Below are 18,389 nucleotides of genomic sequence, written 5' to 3' on the forward strand. Positions count from 1 at the left end.
GGGGCGACAGGACTGGGTCTTCAGGAGCTTCTCCCTGCTCCTGGGTAGGGCAAAGAGGCAGGTGTGAGTGTGTGCATGGGGTGTGGGCACTCAGGGGCACCTGAGGGCGCTGAAGGCAGGTGGGAAGAGGGCAGGGGCGGCATGGGCAGCAGCCCTCCTGGGGTGGAGGGGCAGTCTTGCCACCAGAAGCAGAATTTAGCCGTGGGAGCGGGGGTGGGGAGTTGAGGAACACAGCTCTCTTCTCTCCTGGTTCCTCTAACAGGCGCCACCTGAACAGGGGGACCACCCCTCAGATGCACGAGAGGGTCCCGCCCAGGCGTCCAGCCATCTCCTGGGCTCTCATCGGTCTTTGAGGGGATGAGGTGGGCAGGCGGGTCCCAGGCTCCCCACGAAGGGGGCGGGTGGAAAATCCCAACAGGGGTGATGGGCACGCCTGCCCTTCTCCCGGGGACCCCAGCGCCCCCCTCGGCCTCCGGCCGGCCCCACCCGCAGGACAGGTGCCTGGTCGACGTCCTCCCAGCCGGCCGGGACGCGCTTGGGGACCGCCCGGAGAGCCGCGCGCCCACGGGACTGGCCTCCCTGACCCCGAGTCCTGCGTTCAGGGGCCCGGCGTGCAGGCGGCGGGACGAGTGAGACGCGGGCCTCCGCGCGGCCTAGAGCGGCCCCGGAAGTGCCGCGGGCGGGGGCGGAGCCTCGGGCTCGCGTCAGCAGCCGCCGCCGAGCGAGGCCACTGGCGCGGGGCTGGAGGCGCTGAGGTGCGGCCCCGCCCCGCCAGGGAGAGCGGCCCCGCCCCGGCCCGGGAGAGCGGCCACCTGTCCCTCTGGGGGCACAGGTGTGGGCGGCCCCCGGCGCTGGGAGCAGGTGCGGGGCCGCGGCCACTCTCGAGCCTCCAGCCCGGAGGACGGGCCCCGGGGGCCGGCCCGGTGCCCAGGCCCTGGGAGCCCCGGAGGAAGGAGTGACAGAGGCCGGAGGAGCCGGGAAGGCCCGAGAGAGGTGGGAAGCACGGGGTACCAGACCTTGGGTATTTCGGCCTCAGAGCATCGGTGAAAACATTGCTGGGCACAGATAAAAGGGTCGCCAACTTTTTCAACACGGCGGAGACTTTAGCAGGGAGCTGGCACCTAGGGGGAATGGAAAAACCAGGACTTAGCAGGTGGGTGGAGGTCACAACTACCCAGATCCTGAGGAAGAGGGGTCAGCGGGGCGGGAAAATTAGCGGGGAGAGGAGCTTTCAGAAACCAAGGGAATGAAAGGGGGCTTGGGAGTGGGGAGGTCGGTTATCCAGCGCCCCTGTGAGGAAGCGAAGGCTGGGCCCTGTATTGTCACATCTTCCAGCTCTTCGCGAGGAAACCTACAGAGTTGTAAATAGTGTCAACTGAGTCAAACAAATAAGGAAAAGCGTGCCTCTTTGAGAGCCAGGCACAACGCGTCTGTGACAGGGTCTCCAGGCTGCCCATTTGCAGTCTCTGAAACAGAGGGTTTTTTGAAAAGGAGGTCTTGGGGCATCTGCCAGAATTGGGGGAGGGGGGTGGCTCGGGAAGTGAAGACCCAGAAGAGAGGGCTTGGCCGGCTGCAAGGCGGTCACTGGACGCTGGAGCTGAAGCGCCAGCCGAAAATGGAAACTTGAAATCTGTCTCCGTGCCAGCCACAGGTCGTATGATTTTCCTTGGCGACGTTCAGCATCTTAGGAGGAGCTGGCAGGGGAGGCGGGTAGTTCGTGGCGGGTTGCAGCAGGGCAGGAAGGTGAGGAACGTGAGGCTGGTCAGAGAGCTGGTTGGAGTGACACCCATAGGTGGACCCGCTAGAGAAGGCCTAAGTAGAGAAGGTCTAAGCTTAACGGGGAAGGGGTGGGCCAGGGTGGAAATGGGGTGTAAGGTTTGAGGAGCGGGAGCAGTGGAGATGGGGGTCGTGAAGAGGAATGGGAGTGAGCGTAGACGTCTGGAGGATGCTGTGGTTCTGTGCTTTTTTCCACACCTGGCTGAAAATTCACTGAAAACAAAACAAATCAACCTATGCTCTGTGACAGTCTAGAGGGGTGGGAGGGAGGTTCAAGAGGGAGGGGACACATGTGTACCTATGGCTGATGCATGTTGATGTATGGCAGAAAGCAAGACGATATTGTAATTATCCTCCAGTTAAAGATAAAATAAAAAAATCCCAAACACAACATTGTAAATCAGCTAGACTCCAATAAACATTTTATTAAAAAGATTCCAACTAGGAATGAGTTCCGCCGTGACTATCCTGATTAATTTCCTGTGTCTTCTTGAGGCCATTCCTCTCTGAACTTCTGTGTTAGGGTAAGCATACCTTTGTATGGAGTCCTGAGGAGTAAATGAGACATGCTTGTAGAAGGCCTAGCAGTGCCTTGCACACCGTAGGTGCTCAATAACCTCAAGTTGTCATCATTCTGGTACCTCAAGAGTCTCCTTGGAGCTTGCATAGTTTCTGAGTGGGGTCCTGCGGGGCTCCCTTGGGGCTCCACAGTGGGGTCGGGGTGCTGAGTGGGGGTGTCCTTCTCTTGTCCCTATGAAAACACCCCCTTCTCTGCTTTTGTTTGTTGTATTAATTTATATCTCCTAGATTGTTATTCAGGCAGTCGGTTGTGTCCAACTCTTCGACCCCACGGGCTGCAGCACACCAGGCCTTCTGCCTTCACCATCTCCTGAAACTTGCTCAAACTCATGTCCATTGAGTTGGTGATGCCATCCAACCATTTCATCCTCTGTCATCCCCTTCTCCTTTTGACCTCAATCTTTCCCAGCATCAGGGTCTTGTCCAATGAGTCATCTCTTTGAATTAGGTGGCCAAAGTATTGAAGCTTCAGCTTCAGTATCAGTCCTTCCAATGAATATTCAGGGTTGATTTCTTTTAGGATTGAGTGGTTGATCTCCTTGCAGTCCAAGGGACTCTCAAGAGTCTTCAACACCACAGTTCGAAAGCATCAATTCTTCGGCACTCAGCCTTCTTTATGATCCAACTCTCACATCCGTACATGACTACTGGAAAAAACATAGCTCAGAGTTAATTGACTTATTTGAATACAAAGTTCTTTGGCAAAGAAATAAAAGTGTGGCAAGCAGTACTAACACAAAAGCAAATGGCTTTTCCTCTGTTGAGTCATTTATTTATTCAATGTATGTGTGAATGTAGAGATGGAGCAGTTGTGTTGGGAGCTGGGGCTTCCAATTCAGAGGAACCCCAGACTTGCCCTCCGGGAGCTCACAGGCAGTGCTGCGGAGGGTCCTGCCAGGACGCCTGCCCTGAGGGTGCCCTGTGTGTGATGGACTCCTGTCCTGAGTCCACGGTCACTCGGGTCATGTGCCCGAGACTGTCAGGGTCTGAGGGTGCAGAGAAGAGGGCGTGTTTGGACTGAGTCTGGAAAAATGAGCACGTGGCCACGTGAGAAGCCTGTGGTGGGGGGACCAGTCAGGCGGAGGAAAGAGCGGCTCATATGAGTTGTGGAGCTGGACACATAAGGGTGTGTGGGAGCAGGGGACGGGGCCACAGGGCCGGGCGTGGAGGGTGTGGGCTGCTGCAGGCTCCTGAGAAGGGGCACGCCACCATCAGGACTGGGTGTAGGCGTTTTACCCTGGTGTTCACGTAGAGAACAGATGTGGGAGGGAGGGGGGGAAGCTGGAGATGGGCATCCATCGGGGTCAGCCTGGAGAGAGGCAGAGACCCCTTCAGTGAAGCCTCAGGACATGGACGGGGCAGGTGTTGGGAAGATCTGACCCCTGGGTTCCGGCTGGGGCTCTGGGCTGGAGGGGTGCAGCCCACCCACAGGAGGCAAACGAGTGCTCTTTCTCCTGCAAGACCCCAGCCCCCGTGTCCTCCGGGGACCGGACTCCTACCCCTTTTCCAGAATGGCTCCCTTTCGTGTCCTCGCCCATCTTTCCGGCACCCTGAACCTTTAGAGTCTGGACACCAGCGTGCGGCATTGTCTGTCTGTCTCTCTGCCTCCCTTGTACTTGTTTCTGGTAAGTCTTTGACTCACCAAGGACCATCTTCGAGGGCAAGGTTGTGTCTTTGGTTCTGTCTCCTTTGGGCTCCGGCACCTACTCGGTGCTTGACCTCCTGACTTGACCATGTCTCTTGTTTTCTTTTCAGAAGCCAAGAGCAGTTGTGTGTGTCTCAGACAGATCCAGCCACTGGGATGACTGGACCCTCCGTGGAGATCCCCCTGGCCGCCAAGCTGGGTGAGGCTTTCGTGTTTGCAGATGGGCTGGACATGCAGACAGACCTGTTCCCAGAGGAGGACCTGGGGGCCCCTTTTCTTCAGGGGAGGGCTCTGGAGCAGATGGCCGTCATCTACAAGGAGATACCTCTCGGGGAGCAAGGCGGGGAGCAGGATGATTTCCGGGGGGACTTCGATCTGTGCTCGAGCCCCGTTCTGCCTCAGAGCGTCCCCCCAGGAGACAGGGCCCAGGACGATGAGCCGTTCTGCCCGGCCTTCCTCCAGAAATCAGACCCGACTGTATACCGGATCACGGGCAGCGGGGAAGCCGCTGATCTGCCCGCTGGGGAGGCGGCGGGCAGGGGGGACTCAGGGCCCGAGGGGCCGCCCAGGACCGCGCAGCCCGCCAAGCCGTACGCGTGTCGGGAGTGCGGCAAGGCCTTCAGCCAGAGCTCGCACCTGCTCCGGCACCTGGTGATCCACACCGGGGAGAAGCCCTACGAGTGCGGCGAGTGCGGCAGGGCCTTCAGCCAGAGCTCGCACCTGCTCCGGCACCAGGCCATCCACACCGGGGAGAAGCCCTACGCCTGCCGCGAGTGCGGCAGGGCCTTCCGCCAGAGCTCGGCGCTGGCGCAGCACGGGAAGACGCACAGCGGGAGGCGGCCCTACGCCTGCCGCGAGTGCGGCAAGGACTTCAGCCGCAGCTCCAGCCTCCGCAAGCACGAGCGCATCCACAGCGGGGAGAAGCCCTACGCGTGCCAGGAGTGCGGCAAGGCCTTCAACCAGAGCTCGGGCCTCAGCCAGCACCGCAAGACCCACTCGCTGCAGAGGCCGCACGCCTGCGAGCTGTGCGGGAAGGCCTTCTGCCACCGCTCGCACCTGCTGCGGCACCAGCGCGTCCACACGGGCAAGAAGCCGTACGCCTGCGAGGACTGCGGCAAGGCCTTCAGCCAGAGCTCCAACCTCATCGAGCACCGCAAGACGCACACGGGCGAGAAGCCCTACCGCTGCCAGAAGTGCGGCAAGGCCTTCAGCCAGAGCTCGTCACTCATCGAGCACCAGCGCATCCACACGGGCGAGAAGCCCTACGAGTGCGGCCAGTGCGGCAAGGCCTTCTGCCACAGCTCGGCGCTCATCCAGCACCAGCGCATCCACACGGGCCGCAAGCCCTACGTGTGCAACGAGTGCGGCAAGGCCTTCCGCCACCGCTCGGCGCTCATCGAGCACTACAAGACGCACACGCGCGAGCGGCCCTACGAGTGCAACCGCTGCGGCAAGGCCTTCCGGGGCAGCTCGCACCTCCTCCGCCACCAGAAGGTCCACGCGGCCGACAAGCTCTAGGGTCCCGCCCGGGGCGAGGGCATGCCGGCCCTGGCGCCCCCGGCCCAGCCGGCGGACTTGGGGGGCCGGCCGCACGGCCGGATCTCGGCGCCGGAGCGGAGCTGGGTCTCCGCAGGCCAACTCATCCTCTGCTGTGACCCCGGGGGTTTGGTTTTGCCCTCCATTCGCATTTTACAAAATGCAGAGGAATAAACGTCAGAGGGAGAAAGCGGGGTTAGGCCCCCTGGAGACGTCCGGCGAGCTCTAACCTCAGGCACTTGCAGAAATGAAGCTGGCTCGCGGTCCAAACAGGCCAGGAAAGACAAGTCCAAAGCCCAGGGTCGCCTTGGCCACTGCAGGGCCGCTCGGGGATGGGGTGGAGGGGGCACAGGAGGGCTCGTCCTGGGCTTGGGGTGACGGCGAGGCCCCTGCGCCTCTCAGCCCTCTGCCTGGGTTGGCTGAGGGCAGGCCTGGCTGTAGGCCCTCCGGTGGAGGTGGAGGCGCGGCCAGGCCGATGATGCCTGCCTGGCATAGCCAGGCACAGGCCCCTGCCACCAGGAGTAGCCCTCCGCCAGACCTGGGGTCCAGGCTGGGGCACCAGCAGGGCCTCTGTTCTGCGGGCTGGGCAGCCTGTGCTCTGTCCTCCGGGGATGAAGGGATCTGGCTCCGAAAGGTCTGGGTTCAGGCTCCAGCTCTGGCCCCTCCTGCCTTGACCTGGAGGAAGCCCCAAGGCTCCGTTTCCCTCTGGGAGAGGTGGGGACGTTGGGAATGCCACATTCCCTGGGGTGGGGGCGGTGTGCAGGGCTCCCATTCAGACTGTGAGCGGGCCCGCAGGAGCTTTGTCAACTGGCAGCTGAGGTCGGAGACCCAGGGCGGCCCCGTCCCCGCCCCCCACAGGGGAGACACCGGCCTGTCTGGTTCCCGAGGTGGCAGGGCGCTCCGCCTCCCTGGGTGTGCTGCCCGGGTTACGGCACCCTGCACAGCGGCGCTCTCGGGATCCCCGGGCCAGTTCAGCGGGGCGTCCCCAGGGCGGGGCTCTGAGGGTGCCGTGTTTCCAGAGCTCCCCCTCCTCCCACCCGTAGCAGGCGGGGGGCGGCTCCCAGGCAGCCAGGCCCAGCGGGGCTTGAAGATGGCCATTTCCAGTTCAGCCCCCTGCCCTTCGCCTGGAATGGGCTCGGGCAGGGCCGTGTCTGGCTGCCCCGGAAGCGTTTGTCCCAGGCTTCCGGGTGTCGGCGGGGGGGTCTCTGGGACTGGTGCAGGCAGCACCAGTCGCGGAGGAGGTGGACTGAGCTGTTTTTGAAGTTTTGCACATCTGCGGCCGCAGTCCCACGAGCCTTAAGGGTCACGCTGCTTATTTCAGCAGATGGGGCTCGGCTCGGCGGCTAGGATGGTCCTGAATAAAAATGGGAAAGCCAGAGCTGCTCCTCCATCAGTGGGCTTGGCAGCCGGGGACGTTGAGGACAGGTCTGCTGGTCTGGGGAGACCGGCTCTGTGCAGCCCCTCTCTGCTGTCCGTGGGGCAGTAAACCGGCCCCTGTGTGCGCCCGTCTGAATGGCAGCCCGACTGGAGGATCGCCCGGTCACTCGTGAGAGCCAAGAGAGAATGCCGACACCCCCGCTCTGTGCAGGGGGGACAGGGCGCCCCCAAGATCTACCTCCTTGCCCCGCCCCCGGCACCCCATTCAGCCTCAGCCTTGGCCAGGACTGTCCTTACTGGGCAGGGCAGTCATCCACTTCCAACCTTTGCCGTCTCCGCCACGCGCTGTGCTCCCAGCCAAATTGTTTTATTTTATTTTTTTCCGAGCATCACTTTGCACACATCACCACTCTCCTTAAAACCACCCTTCTGGGGTCTCCTGCACGTAAACCTCCCCGTTTCAGCCCCAGCAAGCCTCCTGACCCCCCGCCACTCCCTCCCACCGGCCCTCAGCTATTTCATGCTCCTCTCACGTTTCTAAAGGTGCACTTTCTTTCTTCCCCCACCCCCGTCTCCTTTCTTTTCTGACAATTTATGTAACACGGTGGGTAAGACTCCTTTCCTGAAGGGTTGACAGACTCGCACAAAACCATGGTCAGACCAGGCAAGTACTTCTTTTTCAGAAGTGTGAGCAGAACCTAGTTCTTCAGTTCACGTTCTTTCCTTGGTTTCTTATGTGTTTTTAAATCCTTTTACTTAGGCTTTTAGTGCGATATTATAAGAGACCATCCTGGTGGTATTTGAATTGTCCTTGAGTTTCGTTGTTTGATTTTGTTTTATTGTCTTAGATTTTTTCTTTTAGCAGATGTTGTTGACTGTTGTAAAGCTCCAGTTCTTGGTTGTGTTTACTAATCGAATTGTTTTGTCAAAGTACATGTATTCTGCTCTTTTCTTTATCTTTCTTGTTACTTAATACTTTACATTTCTAAGATGAATTATTTAGGTAGTTAATAACTTTTAATATTTCTAGTAAACGTGGGTACTTTGGTCTGTTTGTTTTCTTGTATTTAGAGCTTTTTCTGCTCTATAATGTTGACGTGTTTGGTTTTTTTTTTTTTTCTCTTAGGAATTTCCCTTTGACTCAATTATTATGATTTTAATTAGTATTTTTAATACTAATTTAAAAATTAGTATTTTTAAAATTAATCCTAATCCCAGTGATGACTGCTTAAGTCATTGCTGTTACTTCTTATTGTACGTGGTGGTGTCAGTATTTCTAAGTGTCCACAGAAATTCTCTGAGCCTGAATATATTATCAGTTTTTATACAGCATTTGTGTACTCTCAAGAAATGTGTTTTTACTCCATCAGTTCAGTTCGTTACATCAATCTTTATATTATTTTATTACAGTCCGCACTTGCTCTAACTTGTCTTTCCTTCAGGGTCTGAGGATGCCTGGCAGCCTGTGAGCATGCCGGGGTTCAGGGGTTGTGGGCCCAGGGACCGAGCAAAGCCGTGTGGGTATGTGCACAGATGGACTATTCTGGGAGGAAATCGATAGCCCTTGAAGGGCCTTGTGACCCCACAGTACACAGAACACTCATTTACCTGGTCAAATTGTAGTCTGATTTTGTGTGTTTTTTCTTAATGTATTTCTATTTTGCCTTAGTTTCTATTTCTGTTTTATGTGTGCTGTTGATGCTTTGTTAGTCATGCCGTTATCTTGATAGACAGGGTATACATGATCAAGTGATTACCGTATTTGGAGCAGATGTCTGTTTAACAGAGATGAACTGAAAACCTGTGCCTTTGCATGTCCTCTTTGCCTCTCTTAATGCTTCTAGCTTCCACTTCTCTTTTCCAAACATCATAATGGAAATCTCTGCTTTTTTTTTTTTAATTTGCATTTGCATGAGAGTTTATTTAGCTCGGCATTTTATTTTTAAAATTTGTGTATATATTTTTGCTATATATCTGTAACTTATAAACAGCAAATTATTGGATTTTGTTTTCTGATTCTTTCTATAATTCTTTTTACATAAGAAGTTCTCCTATTATTAACATTACTGTTTAGAGTGAGGCATGATTTATTTCCATCTTAGTATGTATTGGCTCGGTTAACCCCCAAAGGTCATGCCTATCCCCCCCGCCCCAGCCCATCTCTGTGAGTTATTTTCCGATTGTGGAGCGTCCCGTCTAGATCGACGAGAGATCCACCATTGGGCACACCTGCCCCCTCCTGGTCTGGTCAGTGCTGGGCTCTGTCCTGAGTCCACTCCTGACATCACAGCCCGGTGCTTCAGCGACCTCGGCTGTGACCCGGGGGCTGTGATGTCACTGCCCAGCCCCGTGGGGCTTGGGGGACTAAAGAATGCACACCTGCCTGGCAGACCGCGGGCACAGGTGACTATCACACTGTTAGCGTTTTGAAATATTCCTTTGATTTTCTACCCTTACTCCCATAGTTCATTCAGCATAACCTAGAATGTTACGTGGTGCTTTATTACACTTTAGAAAAGTTTCAGCAAATACCGCGAGATGCAGCAGAGAACTAGACATCGCAGATCAGACCCCTGCGTGAGGGAGCCACAGTCAGGTGGGAGATGGGGACCCTCTCCCACCTCCTGTCTGTCCCAGGACGGTCCCCTCACCCGCCCCCTCTCTCCCCTGGCCCTCCTGTGGCGGGGGCCGGCCACCGTCACGGCTGCAGAGGCTGAAGAAGGGGTCGTCCTGGCCACTCCTGTGGCAGGAGGGAAGCGAGGGCAGGAGTTTACAGCGGGTGCAGTGGTCTCAGATCAGCTCTGCCCGCCACCGCGGGGTCAGGGGGGACAGTTCAGTGGGAGGCAGGAGCCCCCACCTACGGCTGCCGGGACTTCTCAGAGGCGACAAGGGGGTTCAGTCACCTCGGCCCAGGTGGAAACCACACAGCCTCTCGCGAAGAGGTTTGCTGGGATCACAGGTATCTGGATGTGTGTGCCGTGGACTGATGTACCACCTTCGGGGGGTAAGGGGTGGGGAAAGGTAGCCCCTTTCTTTTGGGGGGCCCCCTCTTAGTGTCTGATAACCAGGAAACGAAGTCAGAAGGTGGTCTGGGGGTGCTGAGCGGGGTGTCTCCCACACCACAGGGCACACGTTCGCCCAGCCTCCAGGACTCCGGTGGGGCTGAGCGCTGGAGACTCACCCATGTTTACTACCCCGCCCCCCCCCCCCCAAGGCTGTCCCAGAGCAGCTGCCTGTGACCTCACAGCTGGTCCTTCCCCTGTGGTCTAACCCCATGTGGGTGGCCCGGCCTGGGGTCCCCACCAACCTCCTGCTGTTCCCTGGGCCGCTGGCTGTCTGCAGGTGCGGGGCCCTAGCCCATCAGAGCCCAGAGGACGGGAGTGGAGAGAGGAAGTGAGCCCCGGAGTCTCGAGGGGCCAGAGACAAAATACTGGGCTGTGTCTCCCGGAAGGCAGTTTCCTCAGGAAACCTTCAATAGAGGCCACCCTAGACGATCAGCCTCATCTGTTGTGGAGGCGCGAATTTCTCCCTTTAGTGAATGGTGATTGGGTTCTACCTGGCCCCGGGACTTCTGATTGAATTATAATCTTTCCCCCTCTGCCCCCCAGGGATCTGGAAAACAGGGGCGTGGGCTAGAGGGAAACTTTTCTAGAAAATTCACCATTGCAGGGACCCAGAGACAAACTTTTGGTGGTCAGCAATCTGTGGGGGATTCGGCGGTGAGGGGGTTCCGAGTGCTACATGTAATGGTTTTACTCTTGTTAGGGAACCTTCCCCCCGCCCCCTACAAACAGCAGGCCAAGATACTGAGATGCCAGGTTCGCGGCAAAGCGCGGGTTCATCCACAAGGCAACCAGGCAAGGAGCCCAGAGAGCGCTCTGGAATCTGCCTCCTCGCGGGCACCGGGCTGGGTGCTCAGGGCATGAAGACCAAGCAGCAGGCGGTGTGGGGCGCGGGGAGCCCGGGGAAAGGGACGGACAAGGCGCCGGGACCGAGGTCGGTGTGGTGGACCCGAGCCCCGCCTCTGCGCTCACCGCGCGAGCTGGGGGCGGAGCTTCCAGGGAGCGGACTCGCGACCACGCCCAGTGGGAGGGTCAGCGGTCCGTCCAGTCCTAACAGCTCAGCTCCAGCTAGACGCCGCTGAGTCCGGCTTTCTAGAGAACAACCCGGGTGGGTATTTTATGGTTCTGGCTTCGTGATCGGAGGACGTGTGAGTCTTCTAAAAGACTCGATTAAATCTAATCAAGGCCCTTGATTAATGCGGGCAGGTGGAATGGATTTGACTAATCATGACCCGCAGTTTCACCATCTCAGGGGCCGCCCTCACCCCCACCTACCCTACCAAAGGTGGGGTACTAGACCGTCGTCTAGTGTACTAGACCGTCGGCCAGGGCTGCTGAGCGGACCCGGGGCCATCCTCACACCGTCACTGGCCCCTGTGCTCAATAAAAGGAAGGAAAGCGGGAAAAGCGCTTTCTGGCCGCGGTGGCCTTGCCCGTTCCTCCATCACCATCTGCTGGCAGAGCCCGGCATGGCACTCGCTGCACAGAAACCTCGGTGTCCGTTTGGGTGTCCCATCCTTGACCCCGAGATAGCACCCTTCTCCTAAAATGAGAAACACATGCTCCCCAGAGTCATTTTCAGTTCAGTTCAGTTCAGTTCAGTCGCTCAGTCGTGTCCAACTATTTGAGACCCCATGAATCGCAGCACGCCAGGCCTCCCTGTCCATCACCAGCTCCCAGAGTTTACTCAAACACATGTCCATTGAGTCGGTGAGGCCATCATCCTCTGTCGTCCCCTTCTCCTCCTGCCCCCAATCCCTCCCAGCATCAGGCTCTTTTCCAATGAGTCAACTCTTCGCATGAGGTGGCCAAAGTATTGGAGTTTCAGCTTCAGCATCAGTCCTTCCAATGAACACCCAGGACTGATCTGCTTTAGGATGGACTGATTGGATCTCCTTGCAGTGCAAGGGACTCTCAAGAGTCTTCTCCAACACCACAGTTCAAAAGCATCAATTTTTCGGCGCTCAGCTTTCTTCACCGTCCAACACTCACATCCATACATGACCACTGGAAAAACCATAGCCTTGACTAGATGGACCTCTGTTGACAAAGTAACGTCTCTGTTTTTTAATATGCTCTCTAGGTGGGTCATAACTTTCCTTCCAAGGAGTAAGCATCTTTTAATTTCATGGCTGCAGTCACCATCTGCAGTGATTTTGGAGCCCCCCAAAATAAAGTCTGACACTGTTTCCACTGTTTTCCCGTCTATTTGCCATGAAGTGATGGGACCAGATGCCATGATCTTAGTTTTCTGAATGTTGAGCTTTAAGCCAACTTTCTCACTCTCCTCTTTCACTTTCATCAAGAGGCTTTTTAGTTCCTCTTCACTTTCTGCCATAAGGGTGGTGTCATCTGCATATCTGAGATTATTAATATTTCCCCCGGCAATCATTATAATCACAGCCAATTGTGTTAATTCATCCTCAGATCCACTCACAGTTCCACTGAACATTCTGCTAATCTCTGACAACTACATAAAGCAATACTGAGAAGAAAAGAACGTGGTTGATAAATACAAATGCATACACAACAAGGAGCAAAGAAAAGTGTCCTCGCAGTTCTCTTTTGTTCACCTCTCATGAGTAGGATGGCAGATAAAACACAGAATGCCCAGTAATTTTTTGGTGTAAGTATGTCCCTAATACTGCATAATCTTCAAATCTAATCTACCTTATTTATTATTTTTTTAACATTGTTTGCTGGTCACTCATCAGTTCATGCACCAAAGCCTTTGTTTCTTGACTCCTAACTTTCTGAGCCCTCTGGGGTGAGAAGCACCCCTAGCCTTCAGAGCCCATCACACAGTCGCCTTGGGACCAGACCGTTCTCTGCCCATCACAGCTGACTGGAAGGGCCAGCCCATGGCCAGCGCTCGCGCCCCCTGGCGGACAGACTCTGTGCGGCAGCCCCGGGAGCCCGGGTGCGACCCCGCGGTCTCTGGCGCCCTCTAGTGTGGAAAGATCTCAGCCTGGTGTTCTGAGTCATTGGGCGGTGTTTATTAGTGATGATGCTCTCGTGACGATGATGGTCCTTTACCAGGAGGCACGTTTGGGGCGTGTCGGCTCAGGGGCCGAGCTATTAGCCTGCATCGCGCCCACAGGCATCGCGTCCCTCTGGGCCGGGTCAGTTGTGGGTTGTCCGGACATGGGCTCCTCGAGTCTCTGGCCCCGTGTCCCTCCCAGGTCAGTGTCCAGGGTTGCCCTCCTGGTTGTGGACTTGTGCAGCGGTCTCCGCGGATGTAGGGGAGACCCTGAAAGATGTAGTGGGGCCTCTCAGCACCGTCCCCCTCCCAGGTTTGCGGGTCAGCAGTGACGTGACCGGGAAGAGGGGCTGCTTTGGGGTCCCTTCAGGGATCTGGGAAATGGAGGCCTGGGCTAGACCAAAGTTTTCTAGAAGATTCACCACTGCAGGGAGTCAAAGACAGACCTATGGTGGTCAGCAATCTGTGGGGGATTCGGCGGTGAGGGGGTTCCGAGTGCTACATGTAATGGTTTTACTCTTGTTAGGGAACCTTCCCCCCGCCCCCTACAAACAGCAGGCCAAGATACTGAGATGCCAGGTTCTCGGCAAAGAGCGGGTTCATCCACAAGGCAACCAGGCAAGGAGCCCAGAGAGCGCTCTGGAATCTGCCTCCTCGCGGGCACCGGGCTGGGTGCTCAGGGCATGAAGACCAAGCAGCAGGCGGTGTGGGGCGCGGGGAGCCCGGGGAAAGGGACGGACAAGGCGCCGGGACCGCGGTCGGCGCGGTGGACCCGAGCCCCGCCTCTGCGCTCACCGCGCGAGCTGGGGGCGGAGCTTCCAGGGAGCGGACTCGCGACCACGCCCAGTGGGAGGGTCAGCGGTCCGTCCAGTCCTAACAGCTCAGCTCCAGCTAGACGCCGCTGAGTCCGGCTTTCTAGAGAACAACCCGGGTGGGTATTTTATGGTTCTGGCTTCGTGATTGGAGGACGTGCGAGTCTTAAAACGCCCTTGATTAATGCGGGCAGGCGGAATGGATTTGACTAATCATGACCCACAGTTTCAGCATCTCAGGGGCCGCCCTCACCCCCACCTATCCTTCCAAAGGTGGGGGCCTCGGTGCTGAGATCTGGGGTGACACATAAAGTCAGGTGAAGTCTTGGGACAGGGGGACGATTCCAGGGCCTAGGGTGCCGGAAAAACCTACCTGGCCCCCGGCTAGATAGCGTGGAGGGCGTGGCCCGGGCTGGCGCACAGAAGTGGCCCTCAACTGGCCAGAAGGTGCGGGAGCCCAGGGCTGGTCTACTGCAGAGGGGTCTCCTGGTGGACAGAGTGGGGCCTGAGTACCTGCTGAACTGGCCCGTCAGGGCTGCTGAGCAGACGCGGGGCCACCCCCGCACCATCGCTGGCTGCCGCGCTGGATAGGAGGGAGGGAAACCGGGAAAGCAAAGGCGCTTTCTGGCCTCTTTTGTCTTTCGCGTTCCTCTAGCACCGTCTGCCGGCAGAACTCGGCATTGCACCCGCAGGCCAAACCTCGGTGTCTGGCTTGGATGCCCCCATCCTTGTCTCGGAGATCTCACCCGCTCAGCAGTTCCCCTGGGGAGAATGTCAGGAAGATGTCACCTTGACCCGGAGCTCGGTGGAGAGGGTGCCCTGTGTTCTTCCCGCAACTGCTTGGAGTGGAGGTGCCTCACGTTGGGCTGGGGACGGGAGGAAGGAAACAGGTCACGATTGAGATGCTCTAGACAGACTGTCCCTGCTCTTGCCAATTTTCAGTAGATTTTCTTTAATAAATATTCCATTTTTTGTATGCCCTTAGGTCTGTTTCCAGAAACTTTAAATATATTGAAAGACTTTCAATATTTGTATAAAAATATTTCATAGAATGTATATGAAGCAACAGTTAGAACTGGACATGGAACAACAGACTGATTCCAAATAGGAAAAGGAGTACGTCAAGGCTGTATATTGTCACCCTGCTTATTTAACTTATATGCAGAGTACATCATGAGAAATGCTGGGCTGGATGAAGCACAAATTGGAATCAAGATTTCCAGGAGAAATATCAATAACCTCAGATATGCAGATGACACCACCGTTATGGGAGAAAGTGAAGAAGAACTAAAGAGCCTCTTGATGAAAGTGAAAGAGGAGAGTGAGAAAGTTGGCTTAAAGCGCAACATTCAGAAAACTAAGATCATGGCATCTGGTCCCATCACTTCATGGCAAATAGATGGGGAATCAGTGGAAACAGTGGCTGACTTTATTTTTTCTGGGCTCCAAAATCACTGCAAATGGTGACTGCAGCCATGAAATTAAAAGATGCTTACTCCTTGGAAGGAAAGTTATGACCCACCTAGAGAGCATATTAAAAAGCAGAGACATTACTTTGTCAACAGAGGTCCGTCTAGTCAAGGCTATGGTTTTTCCAGTAGTCATGTATGAATGTGAGTGTTGGACTATAAAGAAAGCTGAGTGCCAAAGAATTGATGCTTTTGAACTGTGGTGTTGGAGAAGACTCTTGAGAGTCCCTTGGACTGCAAGGAGACCCAACCAGCGCATCCTAAAGGGAATCAGTCCTGGGTGTTCATTGGAAGGACTGATGTTGAAGCTGAAACTACAATACTTTGGCCACCTGATGTGAAGAGCTGACTCATTTGAAAAGACCCTGATGCTGGGAAAGATTGAGGGCAGGAGGAGAAGGGGACGACAGAGGATGAGATGGCTGGATGGCCTCACCGACTCAATGGACATGGGTTTGGGTGGACAGGGAGTCCTGGCGTGCTGCGATTCATGGGGTCGCAAAGAGTTGGACACAACTGAGCAACTGAACTGATACATAAATTTAAAATTAACATATAAAACATATACATGTAGAATGATAAGCATATAATACATTTATATTATAAATGAAAATTATAAGCAAGTATATGTTATTATATTTATAATACTTTATATTTATAAGCAAGTATATATTATTATAAGCATAATTATCGATAGAAGTAACTTTGGGCTTTCCTGGTGGCTCGGACAGTAAAGAATCTGCCTGCAGTGCAGGAGACCTGGGTTCAATCCCTGGGTCAGGAAGATCCCCTGGAGAAGGAAATGGCAACCCACTCCAACACGTTTTTTTTTTTTTTTCCCTCCAACATGTTTGCCTGGAGAATTCCATGGACAGAGGAGCCTGGCAGGTTACAGTTCATGGGGTCGCAAAGAGTTGGATATGACAGAGTGATTAACACATATATAAATAAATTTACTTATATATATATTTATAAACATATTCAGATATTATAAATAATTATAAACATGTGATAAATGTATTTAAATATTGTTATAAACATATAAATTTAAACAATAATTTTCATCCCTTTGGCTGGGGGATGTTTTTGTGGACGTCTTCGTGCTACTGTTCCTGAAGTGGAACTCTCTCCCTCCCAAACTGGTTTTTGAAATGACTGGGAGAGAAATGAAATATATAAGGATTGGAAAGGTAGCAACAAAATTGTCATTCTTCACAGAGGATATGTTTACGTATGTGGCAAGTCCCACAGAATGTAGATAAATTAATATAATCTATTAAAAAATAGTGTAGGAAATTTACCAGTGCGATTTCAAATATAAAAACGTACTGGGTCTCTCAGTTCAGTTCAGTCGCTCAATCATGTCCGACTCTTTGCAACCCCATGGACTGCAGCACACCAGGCCTCCCTGTCCATCACCAACTCCCGGAGTTTACCCAAACTCATGTCTCTCGAGTCAGTGATGCCATCCAACCATCTCATCCTCTGTCATCCTCTTCTCCTCCAGCCTTCAATCTTTTCCAGCATCAGGGTCTTTTCCAATGAGTCAGCTCTTCGCATCAGGTGGACAAAGTATTGGAGTTTCAGCTTCAGCACCAGTTTTTCCAATGAATATTCAGGACTGATTTCCTTCAGGATGGACTGGTTGGATCTCCTTGCAGTCAAAGGGACTCTCAAGAGTCTTCTCCAACAGCACAGTATAATAGCACATGAATAGAGAATAACGTTCAAGAGGATATATTTTTACCAGTTGCATAAAAAATATCAGCTTGTAGAGAATCGACTTGTTCCCAAGGGAGAGGGTGGTTAGGGGAGGAATGGAATGGGAGTTTGGGATTAGCAGAAGCAAGCTGTTATATATAGGATGGATAAAAAGGATAAACAACAAGGTCCTACTGTATGGCACAGGGAACTATATTCAATAGCTTATGAGAAACTATAATTGACAAGACAGAAAAAGTACATATCTGAGATATGTACATACGTATCTGAGTCACTTTGCTGTACAGAAGAAATTAACACAACATTGCAAATAGATATTTCAATAAAATCCACCCCCCCCCCCAAATATATAAGTTTCCTGGAGATGGAGCTGGCAACCCACTCCAGTATCCTTGCCTGGGGGATTCCATGGATAGAGGAGCCTGGTGGACTACAGTCCATGGGATTGCAAAGAGTCGGACATAACCCAGCGACTAACATTTCCACTTTCAAATGTGTAAGTAAAGGATGAATCTATAGAGATGCCCAAGTCATTTGTTTATGAGGAAAGCTCCACAGAGAGCTTCACTGACAATTATTAAACCTATTAAAGGGAGAGAGAGCGGGATATCCATGGACTGAAAGATTCAATGTGGTCAAGTTGCCGGTTTCCCCCAAACTGATTGGTAAATTACTCCTGGAGCTGTTTCAAGGCACAAAATTCCCTTTACCTTTTTTTTAAGAGGCAGAAGCCAAGGAGCCGATCCTAGTTGAGAAAAGCTCAGGTCCGCCTGCGGGAGAACAGCCCTTCCTCTTCCCGGTCACCTGGGCAGTTTCCAGGCCACGACCAGAAGGACTTGGTTCCCAGTGCCGCCCACCTAGAATTCCCTCTCTGTCCCAAGGACTCAGAAGCTGGGCGTCCTGCCCGCAGCCGAGGAGGCAGCCTGGAGGGGCCCCCGGGGGCAGAGCCATCCCGGCTGCAGCCCGGAGCCGGGCCCAGGAGCGGTTCCCTGTGGCCTCGGGCCGCCCCGCAGTGCCGCGCCCCGCCGCGCCGCGCCCCCTCGACCTGTGCGCTCCCGCCCGGCTCCGGCGCGGGCGTGCCCTCCTTGGCCGCAAGGCGTCGCTGTCCCCCCGCTGGAAGTGCTGAGGGACCCAGACGCGTGAGCCGGGGGAAGGGTCCCAGAGGGAGGGGCTCAGGGGCCTCCGAGCGACACCCTGGGACGCTGAGGCCTGGAGCCCGGGGTCACCCCAGGCAGGGGCAGTGGGGGGCCCGGCGGCGGGGTCAGGGACCTCCCCCCGTTCTCATTTAACACCGCGGGGGGTGCTCTGGGGACAGTGTCCAGGGGCCGCAGTCCGAGCAGGCGACCCCCGAATGAAGGAGGGGAACCCCAGCAAGGGCCTGGGGAGGAGCAGTCCTGGCAGAAGGGACAGCAAGTGCAAAGGCCCTGGGGT

At 54.9% G+C, this 18,389-nt stretch overlaps 1 protein-coding gene across 2 annotated transcripts; it reads left to right on the forward strand.

Annotated features, from left to right (window-relative positions):
• The first annotated feature begins 706 nt into the window (after positions 1-706).
• Positions 707-8,973, forward strand: ZNF70 (zinc finger protein 70). 2 transcript variants are annotated; one of them, XM_043901226.1, is made up of 2 exons: positions 707-993; positions 4,111-8,973. In XM_043901226.1, exon 2 carries the CDS (start codon positions 4,157-4,159, stop codon positions 5,516-5,518), a length of 1,362 nt encoding a protein of 453 aa, XP_043757161.1. In that variant the 5' UTR covers positions 707-993; positions 4,111-4,156; the 3' UTR covers positions 5,519-8,973. The 2 variants fall into 2 exon arrangements, with proteins under 2 accessions (XP_043757161.1, XP_043757159.1); XM_043901224.1 differs by lacking the exon at positions 707-993 and adding an exon at positions 1,000-1,153.
• Positions 8,974-18,389: the final 9,416 nt, after the last annotated feature.

Source organism: Cervus elaphus, chromosome 5, assembly GCF_910594005.1.
Source record: "Cervus elaphus chromosome 5, mCerEla1.1, whole genome shotgun sequence".
Taxonomy (NCBI): Eukaryota; Metazoa; Chordata; class Mammalia; order Artiodactyla; family Cervidae; genus Cervus; species Cervus elaphus.